The sequence below is a fragment of the Hesperophylax consimilis genome, chromosome 20 (genome assembly GCF_061612785.1).
Source record: "Hesperophylax consimilis isolate HC1 chromosome 20, BYU_Hcon_1.0, whole genome shotgun sequence".
Taxonomy (NCBI): Eukaryota; Metazoa; Arthropoda; class Insecta; order Trichoptera; family Limnephilidae; genus Hesperophylax; species Hesperophylax consimilis.
Genome location: NC_142855.1, coordinates 32260121 through 32286206, shown reverse-complemented (window position 1 = coordinate 32286206; position 26086 = coordinate 32260121). Strand labels below are relative to the sequence as shown.

Sequence of the window (26086 nt, the reverse complement as noted above, 5' to 3'; positions counted from 1 at the left end):
TTTGCAAAAAATCGCCATTTCCTTCCCTCCCTCTACATTCAACCGACCAATATACCCTACTAGGGGAGGCCACAGTCTCATTAGATTAGCTCAGGTTGTGAGCAATTGGGTCTCTTGCGCGGTCTTCATATTAAAAATAAAAATGTGTCATCAGTACAGGTATCAATATAAAAATGATTAAGCATCGGATTTTACATTTCATCCATAACTCGTTTCCGAATTATTTGTGCAACTTTTGTTGTTTAATTAACTTACAAATATTTATTAAGTAAACTTTGGGTATTATGCATGTTTAATGCATTAAAATTATATAAAATTTCTCAATAATACACAAATTTCAATGTTTCATAAATTTAATATTGAAGTTATTATGTGTGTGATTTTAAAAGTTAACCAATTTAACAAATCCTTGTTCGTACGAAATTAATTGCTATTCCTTTTTTACTAAATTTTTTATAAATTTAATTTTTACTATTGAAAATTATTTTGATCAAAATCGATTTGGGTTTTATCAAAACTTTATATGATTTGTATTCCATACATTATATTATAGTTCTATATTATTTTTTTTATTTATCAAAAGTAGGAACTGTCGGCAGCTGTCTTATTAATGATTATTTTCTTCGATTTGTCATTGTCTATGGAAATTAGTGTCAGTGTAACAGGTGACGCCAATGTTAATGTCGTTATACCATTCTTCCTCCGCTATTCTAAAGTAATATTGTATTAACTAACAATTTTTGTGTTTTACAGTTAGCTATTGTTTCAGTGACCATCACATTTATATCTCGAAGTTATTCTAATTATTGCACTTCTACTTTTCTTGTAGGTAGGTTGGTTCATTGTAGACTTACGGCCGCTGTCACAAATGCCAATTACGCGATTGGTTAGATTGTTAAATCTTTACCCTGAACAGAAAGCTTATTCCAATTAGATAATTCCATTATACTATTGTCATATTTTTAAGTCTTGCTTTTACGCATTGTTAATAAAAGAAATCACAACTTTTTTCCCTTTAAACCCTGAAATTCAGAAACTAATGATGCGTTTCTTATTTCTATACCAGATATCGTCATTTAGATTCAGTTATTTTGTGAATTTTTCATTGTATTAAGTTCTTTTACTTCCTTAACTGAGCGCTCTCTCTTCTATCATTTAATTAAAGCTGTATTTTATGTTTTAACTCTCCACTGTAACGTCTTATAACGTGTCTTTTGCCGGGCAGTTATTTATTGCAATCATAATTCAAGTTTTAATCGATCAATTGATTGACTCTTACAAGCGCAATAAACGAGATATGAATGAGACAGTTCTATACATTTTAAAGTAGAGTGATAATGGAGGGCGACACAGTTTATACCTCCACCTTGATATTCGATATATTTGATGAACGAGGTCAAATAACCGCCTATGATATTTTTGTAGCGTGGCACAGATCGCACCTGAGGCGTCTATATTTCGTTGCTACTGAAGGTTTTATTTTAAGAATTAATGCAGTTCTACTTAATTTTTAGGTGGGGCCAATAACCATCTTAATATTAAACCGGAACGCTATCACAGAGGGCCATGGATCTTCCCAACCCAGAGAGTGTTACCATCAAGGTGGAACCAGGGTCCCAGGAAGAAAGTGGAGGTGAGATGCCTTATACAGATATAGATATCTACCTCCCGGATGTGAAGAAAGAATGCTTGCAGTATGCGGCGAGAACTTTGACAGACAGTAAGTTGCAAATGTAAAAATTATTGAAATTATATTTCAGATGTTCGGAATTTTTGTCTGTTTTGTAATGTTTTACAGACAGCACATCATATTATCATGATTTTTATTTATTGCGTTCATTAAGGAGTTTAGTATTAACTTTCAAAATATTTATTTATATATTCGGGGTGGCCACAAACAAACGTCAACATTTCATAGACGAATTACCTATTTTTATTTCCGGCAGCGATCTCATCCCAAAAACAGCAGACAAACTTCTCGGTGTCAATCTAGATTCGGACTTTTCGCTTCGGAGTCAAATTAAAAGGACTATAAGCACCATATTCCTTTTTCACCTAAGACAACTCATGTCATTCCGAAGAAACCTTCCTACATAGGCAACAAAACTACAAATCAACTATTAAGTAGTCTCACGTCTCGCTTAGTCTAACGGCGTTTATGCCAGCTTTCCAAAATATCAAACCGACAAACTTCAATTCATATTTAATGAAGCAGCACCGCTCATAACCGGTATCTCTAAACATTCGCACACTTCGTAACCTTCACTGACTCAAGTGCCCTGTAAGAATGTAGTACAAATTTGCTCGATGGTGTTTAAATCCATCAATGAAATGGCCCCATCGTACATCTTAGGGCAGATTTTGATAAGCAATTACATTATTCGGAGCTTATATATCAATCGATCTGTCTCATACCAAGGGACGAATGGCATTTGGGAAGATAAATTCCAATCAAATCTTTGTTCTTTTTTTACCGCTCAACATAAGAGTTGCTTTTCCTCTCTTGTACACGCTCATTAAAGAACATAATTATCTATTAATAAAATAAATACTATAATTAATTATTGCATTTCCAATTACACGTGTTCCAATTATGTCATTTGAGCGCAAACTGTAAATAAATGTATCTAATAGACAATAAACAGTGATAATCTGTAGTGAACTCTCAGGTAAGTATGGCCCAGTATCTATATTTTATGCCTATACGGAATGTAAATAAATTGTAATATCATCACGTTCGTTGATCACATGCATTGTACATTTAGTTTTGCATTAGTGATCGACGTACCGGTGGATGCAATCTTTTAGCCAAAACTTGATAATAAATCGTCTAGTCTATGGTTAGTAATAGGATAGAATATTTCCTACTACTATCCGATAGATCTTTGTAGAAATATATTATATATTTGTACATCGCACTTGAGGTGATTTTTCACTAAACCGGCAATATGCAAATCATCTCAATATTATTATTAGTATATATTTTTAGGTTTCTATAGAAGCATATTTAAAAGATTATACAGGTTGCAAAAGTTTCAAAATCCTCGATTATTACATGAGGGCGTTTAAATTAAATAAATAAATGAGTATTGTATAAGACGTGAATCCGCACAAGATTGTAGATTTGGGCGCCGGGTCCAGACCGTGTCTTCAGCCGACAGTGATGCTCCTTTACGGTCGATAGTGATGATAGTTGTTTAAGTTGAAGGATGTTATTGCTGTCTGCCTCCCTCACCCGGTGAATGTTGGGCACTGGGTGTGCTGTTGTCTCTGCTCGCTTCTGGCGTTTGGCGGTTGCCTAACAGGGCCGGCTGATCTTGAAGAGGTAAACACCTGAAGATTTGGAGCGGAGACTAGGCAAGGTGAGGCAGGTGATGAGCAGAAGTCACTTATAGAGAGGTAGTAAAAACACTTGTTTGTTTGTAAAGATGAACTGATTTATTGTAAATTATGTCGCTGCTTATATCCAATTCGGCCGACGGTCATGCGACATGAGGCTGCCTACTGGAAAAGGCTGCATATTCATTTTGCTTGCTGAAGGCGGACGCTTAAATTTGCAAGCTCGCCTGTATTACATTTACATGGTTCGATGACACAATAGTTAATACGATTTGTATCTTGACAACTAGATTCTTAGTTTGTCAAGATGCGACAAAAAATAAGAAATGTTTGTACATTAAATTTGATCTTGAAGCGATCAAAAGGGGAAAAAATGGTTAGGACAGTATTTTTCCGAGGTTCCTAGTAACATAGCGCTCAGAAAGAGGTAAGATTCACTATGCTTCGAGGTTCCTGGATCTATGTAGAGGCGAATATGTAAAATTAATGATAAAAAATTCGTTAAAATAGCATTTTTAAATATCTCCCCACTATCGTAAATATACATCATAGCATATTATCGTAAATGTTTTTTTTTATTTTCTATTTGACTTTTATTTTACAAGTTTAAACATTTTTATACGGTATAAAAATTACATTTATATATTTTAAACGGTTTTATCAACATATTTTTAAAGTTTTAATTAGTTATCAAAAATTTGTGTACACAAAACTAAATATCGTTCCGCACGTCCGGGATACGCGCGCGATGTTGTATGGATGCTTCTCGGAGTCTAAAATTTCTGGCCATTTTTGCCGAAACGGGCAATAAAATGAGCAGTGGCGGGTAGAGAGGAATTCGCCAGAGGCGTGGAGTTGGCACATTTAATAAAAGTTAAGATATTTTAACGAACCCATCGCTCAGGGAGTGGAAACACGACCTGCAATAGCCATCCCAAGCTAAGGTGTGAGATACCGTGCTCAGGGCTGAATGACACTGGGGAACAGTGTCACGAACGGTTCCTCCGAGACACAAGGTCGCATCTCGGAGTATACAGACCTTACCCCAGCATTCGGGGCTCTGCTGGGGTGGACCTTTTATTTCCCTAGATACTCGTGGGACCAAATATGGACTATAAAAACAAACCAAAAACAACACTGACGAGGGACCTTTAAGGAACCTAGGAGGAGTGGAAGGAGGAGTTGAGGCCGCCTCGGTGGACTCATCCCTCTTGGGGCCTTTGAGGAACCAAGAGGAAGTGGAGAGGAGAGATGGGACCACCCTGGTGGACTCTTCCCTTGAGGGGCCCTCTGGGAACCGTAAAGAAGGACCTCCGACGGACGCAACGTGGCGGGATCCCCCAGGGGATCCAGACGTGGAAATGCAGGGACCATCAGGGGACCTGGAAAATAATTTCTTTTAGAACCCCCGACTCTAACTGAGGCCCTCGGGGAACCAGCGGAGAGGGGGGGGACTTAAAGAAGAGCCTTACTCCAACAACCACCGCTGAGGAAGACAAGGTAAAGTCCCCGTCAGATGATGTGAAAAGAATTCACATCAGTAAGAAACTCAGTGGGGCTGCGAGGAGAAAACTAAAAAGAGAAAAGCAGGGGCGGCAGGAAGGAAACCAGGAACAACCAGGGACTGTAAAAGTCCGCTGGGGACAACCAGGGACCTCGAAGGCCGGAACAAGCAAACCAGGGACAGACCGGAAGCTAACGGGGACCGCACAAGGTAACCGGGAGCAACCTGGAACGTCCGGGGAAAAGAAGGCCGGGAAGAGGAGAAGAACCTCACCGGAACCTAAACCCTTGGGGCTTTCACCGGGAAATGCCAAGAAAAAGCCTCGAGGAATTCTCACATCTGCTACCTATGCGGAAGCCGCAGGAAATAAAATAGGGGTGGCTGTTGTTCATAGAAACAGAGAGGAAGAATTCACCAAAGAGCAGGAGGCCCTCGTGAGTGAGGCGGCCGCGGATCTGATTTTGAGCATCCCAAAGGGGCAGTTTAAACCCAGATTCGATGAATGCTTCACTCAGAGGGGCGTCCTGAAAATGACCTGCTCCGACAAGGAGTCAGAGACATGGCTGAGGAGGGTGGTGCCGACCATACGGAAATGGTAGGGCTGCGACCTGGAGGTGGTGGGGTTGCAGGAACTGCCAAAGTACGTAAAGGTTAAGGCAGTAATCCCCGAAAATGGAGCAGTAAGCACCGAGAGGTTGCTACAACTGCTGGAGAACCAGACTCCCCGGCTACACACAAACAAATGGATCGTCCACGACTCGATCAGGGATAAGCACATGTATCGCCTGATCATGAGTGTGGAAGAGGAAAGTGTGAAGGTGCTGAGGGAGATGGGGATGACGGCGCATGTCGGAATAAGGAAGGCCACTTTCACGATGCGCTCTCCTAACACCGAGGAGCGGAAATAGGAGGAATGACCTAAGGATTAGGCAGCAATGGCTAAAAACTTACAGTTCATTCAAATAAACTTGCACCTCAGTCCCGCAGCGACTGCAGTGCTTAGCAGTAGAGTCACCCGGGACAGTGTGGACGTCGCGCTGATCCAAGAACCCTGGACTTATAGGGGAAAGGTCAGAGGACTTTTCTTTTTATTTTTTTTTTATATTAACTCCACACAGGAGGCCCTGAAGAAAATAATTTCCCTCAGGGCCTATGTCATCTTTGGGGATGCTGTGTGGAGGGTCTTTTTGTGGAGAGGAAGGAGTGAACATGGGTCTTGAAGAGTCCCATGTTGTAGGAGGGAGGAAACACAGAGGCCGGCAGTTCGTTCCACAGCCGAGCTGTTGAACTTAAGAACGAATCTTAGAAGCGACCCGTTCTCATGTGACAAATGTCAACCGTGTACAAATGTTGGGCGCGCGTTTGGCGTGTATCCCGACTACGCACCGGTGCCGAAGGGATCAATGACGCTAGTTCCTCAGAGCATCTTCCATTGTAATACCGATAGAACAAGCACTAAACATGAACCAAGGTCTACTCTATTATAACGAGTCGGGGGACAGACCCAGGGCCTTTTTTCTCTTCAGAGGGATACCTGGCACACTGCTACCCGAACACTACTTAGTGGCTGTGAAGCTACAGGTCACGCTGGACCAAATAAGCAGAGAAGTAGTTGTGGCATCAGCATACATGCCCTATGACTCTGTGGAACCACCACCCTCAAGGGAAATAACGAGACTCGTCCAGGACTGCAGGGAGAAGGGTAGGGAACTGATACTCGGAGCAGATGCTAACTCGCACCACACTGTGTGGGGGAGTACGGACATCAACAAACGAGGACAGGACCTCCTGGAATACCTGATGACAGTGAACCTTGAGATTCTCAATAGAGGTAGGGAACCCACCTTCGTTATAAGTAATAGACAGGAGGTGATAGACCTGACCCTAGGAACATTGAGAGTCTCACGATGGAGAGTATCGGACCAACCATCCCTGTCGGACCACCGACACATAGAATTTAAACTAAAGGGAGAAACAAGCAAAACGGAGACCGATACATATAGGAACCCAAAAGCAACTGACTGGACTAGATACTCAGAGGAACTAAATATAGGAATGACAAGATTCCCAGCTAAATACGGCTGCCCCGAAGAAATTGAGGACGCAGTAGAAGTACTGAGGGACTCAATGATAAGGGCATACGAAAATAGCTGCCCTCTGAAGACAAGTACCAGGGACAAAACACCGTGGTGGAGCAGAAGACTGCAGGAGCTACGGAAAATAGTAAGGCAAGCTTTCAACAAGGCCAAAAAGTCAGGAAACTGGGATGCCCACAAGCAATATCAGAAAGAGTACAAGGTGGCAATCCAGAAAGCCAAAACATGCTCCTGGGAGAAATACTGTGGGGAGGTGGAAACCATTCCACAGACTGCAAGAATCCAAAAAATTCTTACAAAAGACCCATGGGCAGCAAAAGGCCCATTCATAAAAGCTGATGGAGGATTTACCAACAGTTGGGAGGAGGAGTTGGAGGTTCTGCTGGGGAAACATTTTCCCGGCTACAAAAAGTTAGAAGCAGATGACACCGGTCCACTACCAGCCCGAGTTACACGGGAAGGTAAGGACTGGGACACTGCGGTTAAAATAGTTACTCCCTCCAGAGTTAAATGGGCAATCAGAGGGTTTGACCCTTTTTAAAGCGCAGTAGAGGATGGAATCTTTCCGGCACTTCTTCAGAGGGGCCTAGATACAATACTACTTCCGGTGACGAAGATCCTGAGGGCGTGCTGCGCCCTCGGATACATCCCCATACCATGGCGGAAGACAAGGGTAGTGTTCATACCCAAACCGGGGAGAGCTGACTACGACCAACCAGGTGCATTCCGCCCAATTAGCCCCACCTCATTTCTTTTGAAGACAATGGAGAGGCTAATGGACAGGCACATAAGTTACAGTTTGCTTACCAAGCAGGTAAGTCAGTCGACGCGGCACTGCACAGGTTGGTGTACAAACTGGAGCAGGCACAAGCGACTGGGGAACTGGTGGTAGGGTTATTCCTGGATATAGAGGGAGCATTTAACTGCACCACTATTAAATCCATTGATGAAGTGGCAGAAAGACATGGACTCGACTGAAACAGAACTACCAGATCCTTCCGCAAGAGCGTGGATTCCACCGCCATCAAGTTAGAACCAAGCACAAGTGCGGAAGAGAGTGTTCCTGTGATACTTACGGAAATCGATAAAGACTATCCTTTTATCAAAAAGGAATGTCCGGAATCCATTTCCGAAAGCAATTCAGGTGTTTCTTTTTTTCATTCTTGGAACATAACTGTTACACAGACTAAAAATGCGATAGGGAATAATTAATAAAACTGTAGGTTTTTGCTTGTCTATAACGACATTCTCACTCAGTATTCTCATTCAAACAGTAGAAACCACAAAATATCTAGGACATATCACCAACAACAAGTTAACGGATGATGAAGATATTGACAGGCAGAGGCGTGTACTGAGTATAAAATGTAACATGCTCAGTAGAAGATTCCGGCTCTGTAGTCCACGAGTGAAAAGGACGCTCTTCTTAGCCTTTTGCTCCACCCTGTACACATGCGAGCTCTGGGCTAATTTCAAGAAAAGAACAATGGTAAGGCTTCGGGTTCAATATCATAACGCTTACCGATTGATGTTCGGACTCCCCAGGCACTGCAGTGCCTCCTCGATGTTAACAGAAGGGCGAGTTCCAGGATTTACAGCTCTGTTAAGAACCAGGATTGCAGGACTGAGGGAAAGGATAAACCATTCCAGAAACACTATTATCATAGAATCGCGTCTGACTTCAGGATCGAGCATTGAAGACCATTGGAGAAAGATACTTGCTCCCACAATCTTAGATCCGTTGGATTCCCGTGCTTCTCTGCTTTAACTTAATTTAATTTTTAATTTTTTAATCTCTTTTTATTTATTTTATTTATGTTACTCTATGTAAATATTATTTGTACTTATCTCATCTATGGGATGTGTGGGATTGCACTAACCTCCCCACATCCTGGAATAAAGAATTTATTATTATTATTATATATCGACCTAAGCTACTCTTCTGGGTTATGTTACTAATATTCTGTTTTATTTTTGTGATTTGGCAAAGTTGTGAGGGGTGTCGTTAGGGACTGCTGTAATTCATACCTTCAGGAGTCCTGCGTTAAGTGAAGTAGAAAAGGTTGACGCTGGTGGAGCCGTTTTTCACAAAGCCGAGTCAGTGAAACGGCGCGTTCTGATGAAGTCGACATTAACTATAAACAGTAGAGAGATCATGCACAGTGTCACGCAACAACATGAGTGACATTATGCTCAAATGCTCTCAACCGTTCAAAGTTAATGTGGACTTCATTAGAACGGGTTGTTTCACCGACTTGAGAGAGCATGCACAATGTCACACAAAAAACATGACATTGTTCATGCTCACTCGACCGATATTGATGATATTTATTTTAAACTTTCCCTGAAATTTCAGTTTTTTTTTACAATATAATATCCGATCCTACTGTGTATTAATTTATATAATGACGCTCTTTTGAAGTTCGTTTATATGGGATTAGTAAATATAATTTACTATAGACACGCCTGAACTGCCTAAGTAACAACCTTTTGTACAAGTTATGTTATAAATAGAAGATATCCAATGACTCTGCATACTTATTTCCCTCCATTAGTATTCTGGGCAATGAGAAATACATATTATGGTACTAAATACCTGAATGTCTGCACTGAAATAAATCCCTGCTTCTAGTATTACGTAATGATATTCAAAAGCTTTTCGATTTATGAATTTCTTGACCTTCAAATGCATCATTTAAAATTATATATAGAAATACTCCCTTGTCTGACGCCTCTTTCCATATTAACCGGCGTTTACTGGTGTAACATTTTAATTTTCCAGATAACTTGGGTCTCTTGTTGTTGATACTAGAATGTTAATATTGATGCGGAAACATTAATTTCTTTCAGTTTTTTCCAAAGTAGTGCCAATGTATTGTTTTTCGTTTCTCCAGGTAATATTAATGTGGAGACTGTTACCATCAAGGCAGAACCAGGATCCCAAGAAGAAGTTGGAGGTGGAATTCCTTATACTGATCTTGACATAGACCTCCCGGATGTTAAAATGGAATGCTTAAAGCGCTCTAAAATAATAACCCTGACCGCAAGTAATTCGATTTTTTTATGTTAAATTTAATCGATTCTGGGGTTTAACAGAATTTAATGTATTTGGGGTCTGACTAGGAGTTGGCGGTATTATTTAAGTGTGGTTAGGGGTTAAGGTCCTCGATTGCGAGTTTAGTTTATTTAATTTGTTGTTATTACGCATTAAATTCATACGCATAATCTTGTTGAACGTTCTGGAGTGGTAGATTTTTTACTTGATTATTTTCTAAGCTACCAGAGCAGTTAGTGAGCAAGTTCACAATGCGTGCTCTCGATTATGCTGCATCTGATTACACTTAATATATATTTATCTCATTTTTATCATTTTCAGGCGGATTGCTAAGGGCGCGTCCTGGGGAAAAACAATATTCTTGTCATCATTGTGACTATTCCTGCTCTCGTAAGTCGACGCTTGAACTGCACCTGTGCACCCTTACTCGAGAAAAACTTTTTTCATGTCCTCACTGCAACTATTCATGTTCCAGAAAAAATAGTCTTAAGATTCACATGTTTACCCATAGTGGAGAAAAATCTTTTTCATGTCCTGACTGCAACTATTCCTGCTAGACAAAAGGAAATCTTAAAAGTCACATGCTTACCCACAGTGGAGAAAAACCTTTTTCTTGTCCTGAATGCAACTATTCCTGCTATACGAAAAGAAATCTTAAAAGTCACATGTTTACTCACATGGAAGAAAAACCTTTTTCATGTTCCAACTGCAACTTTTCCTGTTCTACAAAGGGGCATCTAAAAATTCATGTGCTGAGACACAGAGGGCAAAAACCTTTTTCATGTCCTGAATGCACCAAATCCTTCTTTACTAAAGGAAATCTTAAAATTCATATGTTTACCCACAGTGGAGAAAAACCTTTTTCATGTCCTGAATGCAAATATTCCTGCTATACAAACGGAAAACTTAAAAGTCACATGTTTACCCACAGTGGAAAAAAACCTTTTTCATGTCTTGACTGCAACTTTTCCTGCTATAAAAAAATAAATCTTAAAATTCACATGTTTACCCACAGTGGAGAAAAACCTTTTTCATGTCCTGAATGCAACTATTCCTGCTATACAAAAGGAAAACTTACAAGTCACATGTTTACCCACAGTGGGAAAAAACCTTTTTCATGTCCTGAATGCAACAATTCCTTCTTTACAAAAGGAAATCTTAAAAGTCATATGTTAACGCATAGTGGAGAAAAACCTTTTTCTTGTCCTGAATGCAACTATTCCTGCTATTGGAAAAGAAATCTCAAAAGTCACATGTTTACTCACATGGAAGAAAAACCTTTTTCATGTTCCAACTGCAACTCTTCCTTTTCTACAAAGGGGCATCTAAAAATTCATGTGCTGAGACACAGTGGGCAAAAACCTTTTTCGTGTCCTGAATGCAACTATTCCTTCTTTACAAAAGGAAATCTTAAAAGTCACATGTTTACCCACAGTGGAGAAAAACCTTTTTCTTGTCCTGAATGCAACTATTCCTGCTATACGAAAAGAAATCTTAAAAGTCACATGTTTACCCACATGGAAGAAAAACCTTTTTCATGTTCCAACTGCAACTTTTCCTGTTCTACAAAGGGGCATCTAAAAATTCATGTGCTGAGACACAGTGGGAAAAAACCTTTTTCATGTCCTGAATGCAACTATTCCTTCTTTACAAAAGGAAATCTTAAAAGTCACATGTTAACCCACAGTGGAGAAAAACCTTTTTCTTGTCCTGAATGCAACTATTCCTGCTATTTGAAAACAAATCTTAAAAGTCACATGCTTACTCACATGGAATAAAAACCTTTTTCATGTCTTTAATGCAACTATTCCTTCTATACAACAGTAAATCTTAAAACACACATGTTTAACTACAATGGGGAAACACCTTTTTAGTGTTCCGACTGCATCTATTCATGTTACACAAAGGGAAATCTTAAAAGTCACAAAGTCACCCGACTTTACTTTTAATTTTTCCTCCGTGGGTACGGAGGAGAAACACCTTTTTCGTGTCCCTACTGTAACTCTTCAGTTTCACAAAAGTCATCTTTAAAACGTTACATGTTGAGTCAAAGTGAACCAAATTCAGATACGTGTGTAACTTTTCGCCTTTGGTAAAGTTTTCCGGATATTCCTTACATATAAAAACTTTACAAGACAACTTTAAAAAATCCCCAAAATGAAAATGCATATATTTTATATAAAAAAATATAAAAATAAATTAACAGCCTATATTAAAAAAAGTAAAGAAGATTTATTTAAAAATAAAATATTATCCTCAGAAAATAACCAAAAACAAATGTGGAAAACAGTTAATTTGGCTATTGACAATACAAAAAAAACACAAAACGTAAAATATATTGAGCATGATAACAAAATTATAGATGCCAATATGCAACCTAAACAATGTGCAAACATATTTAACTCTTTTTTTGCTAATGTCGGAAAAAATCTTGCGAAAAATATCCAAAAATCTTTTATCCCGGAAAATCATAATAATGAAAACTTACAGGAACGTAATATACTTTCAACGTTTGAAACGACAACAGAATGTGAAATCATAAAAATAATAGATAATATGAAAGTAGGTTCGTCTCCCGGTTTTGATTCTATTACGGCACATATGTTAAAATCTATGAAACCTTATTTAATAAAACCAATCACTCATTTAATAAACCTAAGTTTAACAAAAGGAGTATTTCCAACGAACTACAAAAATACAATAATCTCACCTATTCACAAATCTGGAGATCCACATCAAGTAACAAATTATCGACCAATCTGTTTAATTTCAAATATAGGAAAAATCTTTGAAAAAATAGTAAAAAATCAATTTCCTACATAATAATAAAATACTACACAAAAACCAGTTTGGATTTATAAAATCTCTCAGCACACAAGATGCTATTGCTAACGTAACTTCATACATTTACGAATCTTTAGATAAAGGTAAAAAATGTGCAGGTATATTTATTGATCTAAGGAAAGCCTTTGATAGCATATCGCATAAGATTCTACTAAAAAAAATGAATAATATAGGCATAAAAGACAACGCGATTAAATGGATTTCAAACTACCTAAAAAATCGACCACAAGTCGTAAAAATAAATAATGTTAATAGCCATAAAGAACATTCTGACTTTGGAATCCCGCAAGGTACAGTGCTTGGACCAATTCTTTTCACCATATATGTTAACGACATTTTCTTTCAACCACTACATGGCCAAATTACTTCGTATGCCGATGACACAGTTCTAATAATAAGCGAAAAAACTTGGGAAAACGTAATACTTAAAGCCACTGAAGACATAAATACTCTTAAGAATTTCTTCAACATTAATTTGCTATCACTAAATAGCGATAAAACATATTTAATTCCATTTGCAATACACACAAAAGACATCCCTAAAAATTTTAACATCATCATTCATGACAATTCCAAAATACATAATAAAAATTACTGTCTCCAAAACTGCACAATACTAAAAAACACAAACACAGTCAAATATCTAGGAGTAATTATCGATAAAAATTTGAATTGAAGGAACAAATATGTCAAATTTTAAAAAAAATCAGAAAACTGATATATGTATTTTTAAGAATCAGAAATTTTTTATCTTTAAAAAACCTATATTTAATATATTATGCCTTGGTCCAATCAACGCTACAATATGGTATCATTAGTTGGGGATCCACATACAAAACTAACCTTACTCCAATAGAAGTGGTACAAAGGTTAATAATTAAAATAATATTACGAAAACCTTCCGATTACCCAACGGATCGATTATTCGAAGAATTTCAAGTGCCTTTATTTAAAGATCTTTATATTAAAAATGCACTAATTCAAATCATAAAAGAAAAAGACAAGTATCAATTTCTAACTGAAAACCGTACTAGACTTAAATATATTTTTCCATGCCCAAAATTAAACACTTCCTTTGCACAAAATTATTACACTTACCGGGCAAGAATTTTTTTCAATCGACTACCTGAAGAAATTAGAAACATTAATGATAACATCAAAATAATAAACACTGTAAAAAAATATTTTAAAGACAAACTCACAAAAAATAAAAATGTTTCCAATTGAATTAATCTTAAGAATAACTCACTTCATGAAAAATAACTCACTTCATTTAAATGAGTTTAAAATCATTTTATTTTTAATTACATACTTATTGCAATAAAACAATGTACACTCCTCTTCCAGCCACAAGCTAAAATGCTTCTATGGAAGAGGAGTCCTGAAATATTTTATCTTATATTGTAACAAATAAACAAAAATGTACTTATATAATAAATAATAAAAAAAAAATAAAAAATAAAATAAAAAAATATTTGCTCAAAATACAGCAGGCTTATTCACTGAATAGGTCGAATCTAACGGGTTCTCTCATGGTAAACGTTTAGTTTTTTCCCCTTTGAAGCCAAAGAAGCAAATTATTAAATTCATTAATTAAGTTGCACATATCAATGGTTATATTTAATCTAATAATTTTGTGAATTACAAATTAACCATTTCATTATACCTAGCTCTTTTATTAAAATTTTAGGCGTATTAGATCTATCAACAAATTTAACTATCAAAATGCAAAAATCCGCCATTTTAAATACATATAGGAATACGAAAGATTTAAAAAATATTTATGTTGATGGATCAGTAGGTTTTATAGGCCCTGTTACCATTTTCATACCGAAGTACCTGTTTCATTGGATATCGTACTATAGAACTTTCCCCCAGAGATGGAGTTCTATCCTCTGCCGGCACCATTGTGCGGCGAGCATATAATACACTATAACACAGTAACATACAGATCTCCAGTTAACACTGGCTTCCATCTTGGGGCCCTTACCCCTTTCTAACCACCTCTCCAGTTAACATAGTGTACTGATGATAGACTTCATTTTTTTTTTATCCTCGTTGGACTAGAATAGGAACATCTAATTAATTTAGTTTAGGTCTTAATTCTTAATTATCACTTAAACTTTAATGAGATTTATTCTTATTTACGTTTTGAGTAATTTTCATTTTAAATGAGACGATTCGTCTTCTTAATGGTGTGAGCTTAGTAGTGCGACGCATACGCCCATACACACACATTGGTACGTTCCGTCAGCACAATGGACATAAGTTTGGTTGTCATTATCCTTTGGTCTGAACCCTTCTTTCATAAGTTCATTGGAGTTTTCTTATACTTTTGTCAAGTATCGAAGTATTATTAGTATCCAAAGAGTCTCCAGGAGACTTGGAAAGAAGGATTCTTATTTTTGTGTGTGAAAGAATTGAGCAATTTTTCATACACAAGATTATGTAATTTCCATTTTAGTTGGTACTAGTTTTATGGTTAAATATAGCTTTTTTTAAAGTCTTAGTTTCTTAAGGAAATTCTCAAATTGTGTTGTTTTAAACAAAAGAAGTACATACTGCTTTGGCGTGCTAACCTATTAAATAATTCCGTCTGGATATTACACTTTACCTCTGCTACGTGAGAGTATGTTTTTGTACAGTTTTGTTAGTCATAAGTACAATTTAGTTAATTATAAGTAATATATGCATAAGTATCTCATTGCTAGTACCAGTGTTATGCTTAAATTTTGTAGTACAAGTGTCGATCTCTTGAATTGTGCTCGTACACCTCGTAACCTGTGTCAATTATCTAAAGCACATAGTTGAACACCAATTATATTTTGTTTGTCCAAGAAATTTCGATTCTTTGCTTACGTGGTAAGTGACATTTTTGTTAGAATGCCATCAAGGTTACTTCCTTAGCCATATTTCTTGAGTAAGCAATGTTCATTCGAAGAGAATATGCTAGGTATTTTGAAAAAGTAAACCCTAATCTAACCACCTTTTGATAGACAGGTAAATATTTGTGTTTTCATAAAACCTGAGCAAAATTTTTGAGTATTTTTTTTTATGTAAGCCTTGATTCAACCACGATAGACAGGTTTATCTTCTGATTGTAAAACCTCATCTAAAATTCTTGGCATTGAGTTATGTTAACCCTGCTCTGAACATTTTTTTCATCAATTTTGTAATTGAATTTGTGAAGATCTCTTAGAGATTTAGTGGATTTCATTTTTTTATTTTGTTAAGTTCTTTTGTTTCAAGTTTTTATCTTAGAATGGTACATTTGTTTTATATAAACATAGGGAGAGAAAGAGAATTTAGGTAGTTATTTTATTTATTTTCTGTTAAAAATATATATGTGTTTTTGTTTTCTTCTTCAAAGAATAAAGTGGGAGATTGAGTTTTCCATTCTCACTGGTGTCTCAGAGAGATTGTCTCTCGATTAGTCAGTAAGTGTTTGCGAATCTCATATTAGAGATATAAAAGTGAAGGTACAATCCTCATGTAAATATTAATTATAATAACGATTGTGCAACACCAGTCTGCGAATTAGTTTTCTCTTTTCGTTTTCTTGGTTTAAACTTGTTTGGTTTTATGGTTTTCTTTAAAAACTTATTTATTTCTACTAGCTTTGTCTTTTATGTATATGCGCGGGAAAGAAAGGTATTCGCGTGATTTTTTTTTGTTTTAAGGTAATTTTACTTCACTTCGCGGCGTAAAATTTCCGGCGGTTGCGGGGAATTGTAACGTTAAAGGATTGTGCAAGTTTGGATTGCCAGGGTAGTGCCCGATTATTGTTTTGTTGAGAGTTTTTTCGGGTTACTCCCCTGCGATCGGTTGGACGGGCGGGCTAAATAACGCGGGTAGGAAGATCGGGGAACAATACGGAGAGGATGAGTCCGCGGTGTGCGTTGCGTTTTGATGGACAAATTAATATTGAAAAACAAAATGGAAAAGAGCACGCGAATACCATGATCCGATCCTTCGGAGACTTTCCGTGTAAATCAACCAAACATAAAATAGACGTTTTGACTCCTACGCGAGATCAGCCGGTTCTTTGTTCGAGTGGTATTGTTCGAAGAGATTAAAATATACAATCATTTATTTGGATTAAAAAATGGTTTTATTTGTGAGTGTTTTTGAAGTGTAATTCCTTGGAGACTTCACTGGATTACCAAGCATGCTGTCGAGGTGACACAAAGATGAATCATCATTGTTCCGTAAAACGTTCAATGGATGCTGATTAATTGAGGGTGGCCTCGCGCACTCCTTCCCACGAATCTCTACCCGGCGCAATTTGATACGGATTTTGCGGGGGCCTGTCGTCCTGTTCACCGCTGGCGGACTGTCAAAACACCTTCAGACGTGACAACATGATCAAGGTTCTTCAATGTTTTTACACATGATGCCTCCTTGCCTTAGCCCTATCAAAGCCCTGATGATTGACAAGGGTCCATGCTCATCAGACGTGACCTCAAACGTGACAATATTTAGTCCGTTATCACTGCTGAGATCGATGATAAAAACGAAGTCCAAATCTTTCAATTTTGAACTCATTCAATTAAAAGTTTCAGATTTTTCGTTTTTTAGTCACATAAAAAAACAATAAATAAATAATTATGTAGGAACAACAATAAAACCAACTAGGCACACGACTAACAATAATAAATGTATTGTTATGCTAGCGCAGACCCATAACCCAAATCGCGGGATATTATAATTTTAGGATTTAAAGAGCTGAAAGCATTTAAAAAAATAATATTTTAATCACGATAATCACCATAAATAATAAGCTTACGGCAAATAAGACCTTATGAAAGATTTTTTTTTTCTAAAGTAAGAAAGCTTTTTCAAATTAAATTACATTTGTCAAATGAAGATAACGAAACAATAAAATACAAACCAACACACATTTCAAATAAAAAATTATTGAAATTAATAAAATACTTAGTTTTTACCACTTTTGTTGTTTATAAATACCAACATGTTTCATGAGCAACGCTCACTTCTTCAGGGGTTTAATAATACTAATTATAAATAATAGACATAGACAATGGTGTCAATAGAGAAATTGTGGTGAAGATCATGGTATTCCAGGTGCTCCAGTGAGATGAAAGCCGGAGGTGCGCTGAATCTCGAGGGCAGATGATAAGAGTGCTAAAGGGCTCATAAAGGGAGCGGCCCGCTCAGTTCGACGTAAATGCCGCGAGGCCTAGGCGCAGACCAGCGAATATGTCTCAAAGCCTATGTGCAGGCCGGCGAAGATGTCGCAAGACCTAGGCGCAAATGTGAGTTCTCGCGGAGTCGGTGGTTTGTTGTATATTCACTCAATGACTGAGTTCTGAGAACTGACTGAACTGTAGCGCTGCGTGCTTTCATTTATATCACCCGCGTCTACTAGAGCCGGGAACATTCCAGCAGTCGTAAGTTGATAGGTGCGCCTTCGTTATTATTCCACAAAAAATCTCTATATTTCTAGGATTTACCGCGAATTATTTTAGTAACTTGCCGCTATTGATTTTAAGAAGTTGTTGGTTTTTTGACAAAATTCTTTCAAATCTGTAAATTTTTTTCCCCGCTATTTTTTGATGTTTTATAATTCAGATTTGAATTTTCTTCTCGATATTTTCAATTTCACGCCAAAGGACCCAACCCATTGCTTGATACTTCACAATAAATCTACACATTGTGGTTTATTTATGACATTATCATTTCATTCTGGAATCTGTTTGGTTGTGGTGCTTGTTTAACGGCAGTGCGTAGTGACTCTACAATTCTCGCATACAGATCGTCGATAAAATCTTTATAAAGGTTATTTTTGCATCCTGAGTTTTTCTTTCTTAATAAAATGATGCTATTACAAAATATGACATGTTTTGTGCTCTCCACTTTATTGGGTCCAAAGCTTTCGGTTATACCTGTTGTTCATGAACAATTAGACACGGGCCGGTGATCTTTCCATTCACCGTCGTATTTTATCGAAATATTTCTGGTAATCTTTTGAATTGTGGCCGTCCCTATACAGTGATCTAAGCAGCTCGTTGTGTATAATTTTTTACAAGTGCATCGACTAAATGTATGAAAAATGGTTTCGGTTTCGGTTCTCGGTTTCTCGGTTTCGACAATATTGGTGCTAAATATTTAAAAGGAGATAATACCGTATAATTCTCGCGTGGTTGTGAAATAATTTTAACCAATGTTTAAAGGACGGTTACACCCTTTAGATCGGAGAGGGGTTGTGATCATGCCATTATCCAAAGTCACGTATAAAAAAACAGAAACTTTTCCATGCCTTTGTAGATCTACAAAAAACATATGACCGAGTCGAAAGAAAAAGCTATGGATGGTTTTGCCGAAGTATGGAGTGAATACGAACCTGAATCAGGCAATTGTGTCTCTGTATGATGGAAGCGTTGCATGTGTTAGGGTGAACGGTGGTTTTACGGGATGGTTTGGTAAAACAAAAGATGTTAAACAAGGCTGTGTAATGTCACCGTGGTTATTCAATCTAAATATGGATAATTTTATGCAAGAATTGAAAGAGGTGGCCGCGAATTTGAGTAATTTGAAAGCATGTTGCCTGGTGTAAGCTGATGATGCAGTCTCTCGTATCTAGGATGAACTTATGTATGAAGAATGAGTTTATGATTTTTTTATTTTTTTCTATTTTTTTTTATTAGTGTCTATTTAATAAGCTGTGATGAGATTTACATTATATAAAAATCTATAATATTTCATTCATATAGTTTCTTCTTAGTCCTCCTCACTAGGTGCTGCGGCGGACTGGTAGATTTTTTTGATTTTCTATTATTTAGTTTCTATGATGTTTTTAATACATTTTCTAGTATGTCTGCATCAATTTCTTTCACCCATGTTTTAATATAAGTAAGTCAAAAGTAATGGTCTTTAAAAGAGGGAGTACGAAAACAGTGTGCAATATAGTTGTGAATGAGGAATACTTGGAGCAGGTAGATGAGGATATGTATTTAGCAATGATGTTTACGAGAGATTCGATGGCTGACAGAGATATTGAAAGGGTAAATGCAGGTAACTCTATAAATTGAGGACTGAACGCAGTTGGCGCTAACGAAAAACTGTCGGAAGAAGCGAAGTTAGCAGTCCACAATGGATTGCTGGTACCTATCCTGATGTATGGAAGTGAGGCATGGAACTGGAAGAGAAAGGATTATGGTAGATTGAATTCTGTTGAATTGAGATCCCCGAGGCGTATGTGTGGTAAAACCATATACGATCGTGTGAAAAAAGTGGACATCCGCAAAGAGTGCAAGGCTGATGTAAGCGTAATGAGTAAGATTATGAAAGGGTCGCATAGATGGTTTAGGCATGTAGAGTGAATGAGCGAAGAAAAATTGTTATGAGAATATTGATGATAATGCGAATGGTAGCATAAGTCGGGGACGCCCGAGGGAGACATGGCATGATCAAGTGAACCAGTTACTCGAGTCGTGCCATCTCAAGAGTCAGAATTATAAAAGAGTATGTATGAATGTGAATTAGGCAAGAAGAGTGTGTCCGTCCTCTCTGTCGGCGTGATGGTTAGTAAGTCTTCTTCTCGCGGAATAACTTTATTTGTTGATAAAACCTGTATAAGATGATGCAATTGCATTTATTTAAATCCCCTCAACCATTTGGTCGTTTCTTTGTATTATTTGGTCTTGCATTTTTACATATTCGAATTTCACTCCATGTGAGTTTTAGTCAATTATGAAATACATTTTTAATCATAATTTTTTTCCATATTAAGTAACTCCTTAACCACCAACAGGCGTCTTTTACGACCGTTAAAACGCTTCTCACAATCAAAATATCATTTGATATAGTCAGAGGCGGATTTGCCCTTAGGCCTATGTAGGCCCGGGCCTAGGGCGGCCAGATATTAGGGGCGGCCATTCGTGACAAAAAGTCACAGATGATAACAAGAAATGACTTCCTAAGTACCTAAATATTCTACGTACGAAATAGCGATATGTAATAGCGTGTTCACAGACAGCACACAGCGCGCCCCCACGCCCCGCAGCCGCCGCCCTGAAACTGGAACGCTTTGAAACGGCTATCATGACTGTTAAGTTTTTAGATTCTCACGGCCAAAAGCATTTTTGTTGTTTGTTTTTGGGGTGTTATGCCGTGTTGCGCTAACTCCTTCTTTAGCCGACGTTTCGGACAGCGTTGCAGTGTCCATCATCAGGGCAGATCCGGTAGATCTGAAGATGTGTAAATTTTGGTTGTCGAGTTTGTGCTTATTTATTTGTGGCCTGGGCCCGTCCAAGTGCGAAATGCCAACGGAAGTGGCGACATCTTGTGGCGAATTCTGAAAGCACAGTATTTATGATAGCTTGGGGCCCATCCAAGTGCGAAATGCCAACGGAAGTGGCGCCATCTTGTGGTGAATTCTAGAATAAGAAAACCGATTGACAGCGGTTAGAGTAGATGTACCCAGTATCAAGGTATAAATGCAATGGTTTTATATTGTATTATTATATGGTATTGGAGTATACTTAGACATGTTATTTGCGTTTAGCTTTGGTGTAGCCGTCAATTACCGGATACCAAGAGCTGTTGAGCTTAGCTCCGTCGTCTCTATTGATATTAAATGGATTTTTGTAGATTTCAATTGCCTCCATAATCAGGCGTGATCTATAAGTTTTGGGTCTTCCCAGGACCTTGGGAGCAAATCCAAAGTAATGGCCGGTTTCAATTAAGTGTTCGGCGATTGCCGATTTATCAGGGTGGCCAAGTTTACAAGCACGAAAATGTTCTGCTATCCTTTTGGAAATCGTCCGCTCTGTCTGGCCTATATAAACTTTGTCACAACCAGACCAGCTGAGTTTGTACACTCCATCTGCTTCCAGAGGAAACTTAGTCTTTGCAGACCTCAGTAGGTCTTGGATTTTGGTGGTGGTTCCGAAGACAGTTTTGATGTTTTCTTTTCTCAACAGCCTGGCAATTCTGTCTGTCACATTGTGAACGAAAGGCAGGAAAGCACAGCCTTTTGAGTCTTGTTCAACTCTGTCTTCGTTTGTTGTAGATTTGGCTCTTAAAATTTGCCTAGTCTGACTTGCCGGGTAACCGTTGCGCTCCAGTGCATCGGTCAGTTTTATAAGTTCTGCTCCAAGTTTTGTTTCTTCACATATTCTGGTCACTCGGGTCACCAACGAATCAGCGTGTAAGTATCGATTCGTATGAGTTGGTTTCCTATATACGGTATGTCCTAGGCTACCATCGTGTTTTCGCATCACCTCCACATCTAGAAAAGGCAGGATTTTATCTTGGTTTTCCAGCTCCATTGTGAACTTAATTTTGCTGTGGAGAGAATTAAGATGGTCCAGGAATTCGTTAAGTTTCTCCGTTCCATGAGGCCAAATGGCGAAGACATCGTCGACGTAGCGCCACCATACTTTAGGGACAGCTGAAGCTGTATCAAGTGCCGCTTCCTCAAACTTCTCCATTAAGAAGTTGGCTATTACTGGCGATAACGGACTGCCCATTGCAACTCCCTCCACTTGCTCAAAAAGTTCACCCTGAAACGCAAAGTATCCCGTTTTGAGGCAGTGTTCAAAAAGTTTGCAGATGTCTTCCTCATATATCTCACTGAGCATTGTCATTGAGTCTTCTAGAGGCACATTTGTGAAAAGAGACACGACGTCAAAGCTGACCAAAATATCTCCTTCCTCAGTCTTAACCTGCTTAAGCTTACTGATCAGATCTGTTGAATCCTTAATAAACGATTCGGTTTTTCCAGTTTGCATCTGCAGTAATCTCGAGAGGTGTTGGGACAGTTTGTATGTAGGTGCACCAATAGCGCTGACAATCGGTCTCATTGGGATTCCTTTTTTGTGTATTTTTGGGAGACCGTACAGGGCAGGAGTTCTAGAGTATACTCCAATACCATATAATAATACAATATAAAACCATTGCATTTATACCTTGATACTGGGTACATCTACTCTAACCGCTGTCAATCGGTTTTCTAATTCTAGAATTCACCACAAGATGGCGCCACTTCCGTTGGCATTTCGCACTTGGATGGGCCCCAGGCTATCATAAATACTGTGCTTTCAGAATTCGCCACAAGATGTCGCCACTTCCGTTGGCATTTCGCACTTGGACGGGCCCAGGCCACAAATAAATAAGCACAAACTCGACAACCAAAATTTACACATCTTCGGATCTACCGGATCTGCCCTGATGATGGACACTGCAACGCTGTCCGAAACGTCGGCTAAAGAAGGAGTTAGCGTAACACGGCATAACACCCCAAAAACAAACAACAAAAATATCATGACTGTGTTTTGGGGATTTTTACTAAATCGTATTAGCGCCACAAGTAAAAAACTTCAGAGTGTGGAAATTGACATCACCATTGTCATAGAACTGTATGAGGTACTTATACATTTTATTGGCGAAATGCGAGATAATTTCGATGATTTCGAAAACCAAGCCAAAAAACTGTCCTTTTTACAGGAATATGAAAGATATTTTCGACGCAATCGAAAGCCTAAGCTACTTCCTGGCGAGAATAATTCGGGTGAAGAGATGCAACAAAAAAACGGTCGCGAAAATTTCAGAATCGCTACTTTTTTAGTAATAATCGATTCCTTATCAGCAGAACTAAAAAAACGACTGGGTGCTTACAAATCACTTTATAATAAATTTAATTTTATTACTCAATTGACAAAACTAAGCCCGTCTGAAGTCGAAGAAAAGGCAAAATCATTGCAAATGATTTATTCTGGTGATTTAGAAGCCCATTTTTCAGAAGAATGTCTCCATTTTCGTGCTCACTGCGGTGTGAAAAATAAGGATCGAAACAATGCTGTCAGTTTGTTAAAATGGTTACGAACTGAAGATCTTCAAACCATTTATCCAAACGTGGATATTGCTCTTCGAATGTATGTGTGTACTCCCGCCAGTAACTGTTCTGGAGAACGATCATTTTCTTGTTTACGACGTGTAAAAAAATATTGACGCACAACAATGGCGGAGCAAAGGCTGAACAATCTTGCTTTGCTTAACATAGAAGCAGATTTTTTAAGGAAATTGGATTGCGAAGATCTAATTAATGATTTTGCTGCACTTAAGTGCAGACGAGAATTGTAACTGCCAGATTTTTGTTTTGAGTTCAGTTTTTTTTATGTTAGATAATGCTTTACGTAAATTTTTTTACCAACGTTTTAATTTGAATTTTAAGTTTAGTTATTATATTCGAATATGTACCTTAAGTTGATTTTTATCTAAAAGAGGTGCTGATTTCTTTTATTTGTTTGGAGACTTAATAATAAATTTTTATCCAGCCCGTATCTGGCAACCCTAATTGTAACTGTGAAACACTTATATACACGGTGTCCGGAAACTCGTAGTACAAGCGGGAAACTGGAGAATCTACACCACATGGGGAACCCAAAAAAACATAAAGTTTTTTGGTTTGAGCATTTTCAAAAAAAAAAAAAAAAAACCAAAAAAAAATATTTTTCGGCTATTTTAGGGTTAAAGTTTTTTCTGGTGTTTAGGGTTGAATAACAGATGTTTTAACCCTGCAGAGCAGAAATATTTTATGATTACACCGGGTTAAATGAAGGGTGATTTCAAAATAATGCTTCAAATCCGAGTTTCTTCATTTGTTTTACTTTAAAATAGTTTTAATTAGTTGGGTACTTTGATCTTCAGTAATAATTTATAAGAATTTGATTTAAAAAAAAAAAAAAAAAAAAAAAAAATCAACTTCAAACTCGATTTACTCGACAACGAAAGCTCAAATAAAAAAAAAATATACTACAAAATCGACTCCAAATGTGATGTAGATTCACCAGTTTCCCGCTTGTACTACGAGTTTCCGGACACCCTGTATATATGTATGAGAATAAACCTGAAACTAGATAAATAAATTAAACCTAAAACTGTTTTAAATGTTTTATTCAAATCCTTGAAACCTTAGAAAGTATTACAAACTAGCAGCTATTATAGTTAACTAAATTTCTGAATCGATTTCAATAAAAGTTGTCAATAAAGTAAAATCATTATGTAGTCTATAGTCTATATCAGGGGTCTCCAAACAACGGCCCGCCAATGTCATCAATCCGGCCTGCGACAATCGACAATTATACAGTAATTGAACTAGCGAATTTAGCAAGCGTATTTTTTTACATTAATTCCACACAGGAGGCTTTGAGGAAAATATTTTCCCTCACGACCTATGTCATCTTAGGTGATGCTGTGTGGAGGGTCTTTTTAAGGAAGGGAAGGACAGGAAGTTCTGAAAAGGAAAATATATGAGGGGTTGGTAGGAATCTGGGGATTAGTGTGTCCATGAGTGACATACGTATGAATACATCCCTCCAACTGCGGTGCAAGGCGATGGGTCAAGATAGGCCGGCTAGAAGGGTCAAAAGGCCTCCCTCACCCAGTCTCTCTCGATCCGGCCCGCCACGCAGCAGGTGGGCAGACGTATCCGCCGCCAAGACCTGGACAAATCTCACCCCATGAACCATGAATGATAATGGCAGGAAAATTAAAACGGTTTTGACCCTAGGAACTTACTGAAATGTTTGGATACTCCTGGTCAATATGATGGGTACTGAGAAAGGGGCGGCTACATGGTCTGGGGCCTAGGGCGGCCAAGACTGCAAATCCGCCTCTGGATATAGTGTTAACTCGGAGAGGGGCGACCGTAATTTTGAATGTTATACACTTTTGTTCTCAGGATATCACTATTCGTTTTGTGTTTCGTTTCTCCAGGTGATATTGAAACTGTTACCATCAAGACAGAATCAGGACCCCGAGAAGAAGTTAGAGGGGGAATGCCTTATACAGATATTGACATAGACCTCCCAGATGTTTAAAAAGAATGCTTACAGCACTCCGAAAAGATTACCAAGATCGCAGGTAGTCAGAATATTTATCCTTTTTTCACAAAATTAAATTGTATTGATTCTGTTGTTGCCTTTAACCAGGGCATCAAAAAATAAAATATAATTTATTTTTGCACTGAGTTCACTAGTTAAATAATTGATTAAAGCGTTGGCGGTAAGTTAAACGTAATTAAGGAGTGGTAAGGTCCTCGACCAGAATATAAATAATACTTTGTGTTTTCACATTGAATTCATATAAAATAATTCTACATGTAACACATTCCAGAGCCATGGAATTTTTGTCGTTGTTTATTTAACATTGTAAAACCCGCTCAACAGTCAAAGAAAATTTTTAGCAGGCTCAAGTAAACAATTTATGCTCTTCCAATGCTTT

The 26086-nt window shown here is 37.8% G+C and overlaps 1 protein-coding gene across 1 annotated transcript; it reads left to right on the top strand.

Moving 5' to 3' along the window:
- Positions 1-675: 675 nt before the first annotated feature.
- Positions 676-25683, top strand: LOC149414560 (uncharacterized). The gene is made up of 4 exons (XM_089644230.1): positions 676-829; positions 1515-1720; positions 9834-9986; positions 25580-25683. Exons 2-4 carry the CDS (start codon positions 1567-1569, stop codon positions 25681-25683), a joined length of 411 nt encoding a protein of 136 aa, XP_089500356.1. The 5' UTR covers positions 676-829; positions 1515-1566.
- The last annotated feature ends 403 nt before the right edge of the window (positions 25684-26086 follow it).

Excerpts from the sequence above, each read along its gene's own strand:
- LOC149414560 (XM_089644230.1), top strand. The coding sequence starts at position 1,567 with ATGGATCTTCCCAACCCAGAGAGTGTTACCATCAAGGTGGAACCAGGG. Across the intron at positions 1,721-9,833 it reads GGCGAGAACTTTGACAGACA|GTAATATTAATGTGGAGACT; the intron begins GTAAGTTGCAAA and ends TCGTTTCTCCAG. Across the intron at positions 9,987-25,579 it reads AATAATAACCCTGACCGCAA|GTGATATTGAAACTGTTACC; the intron begins GTAATTCGATTT and ends TCGTTTCTCCAG.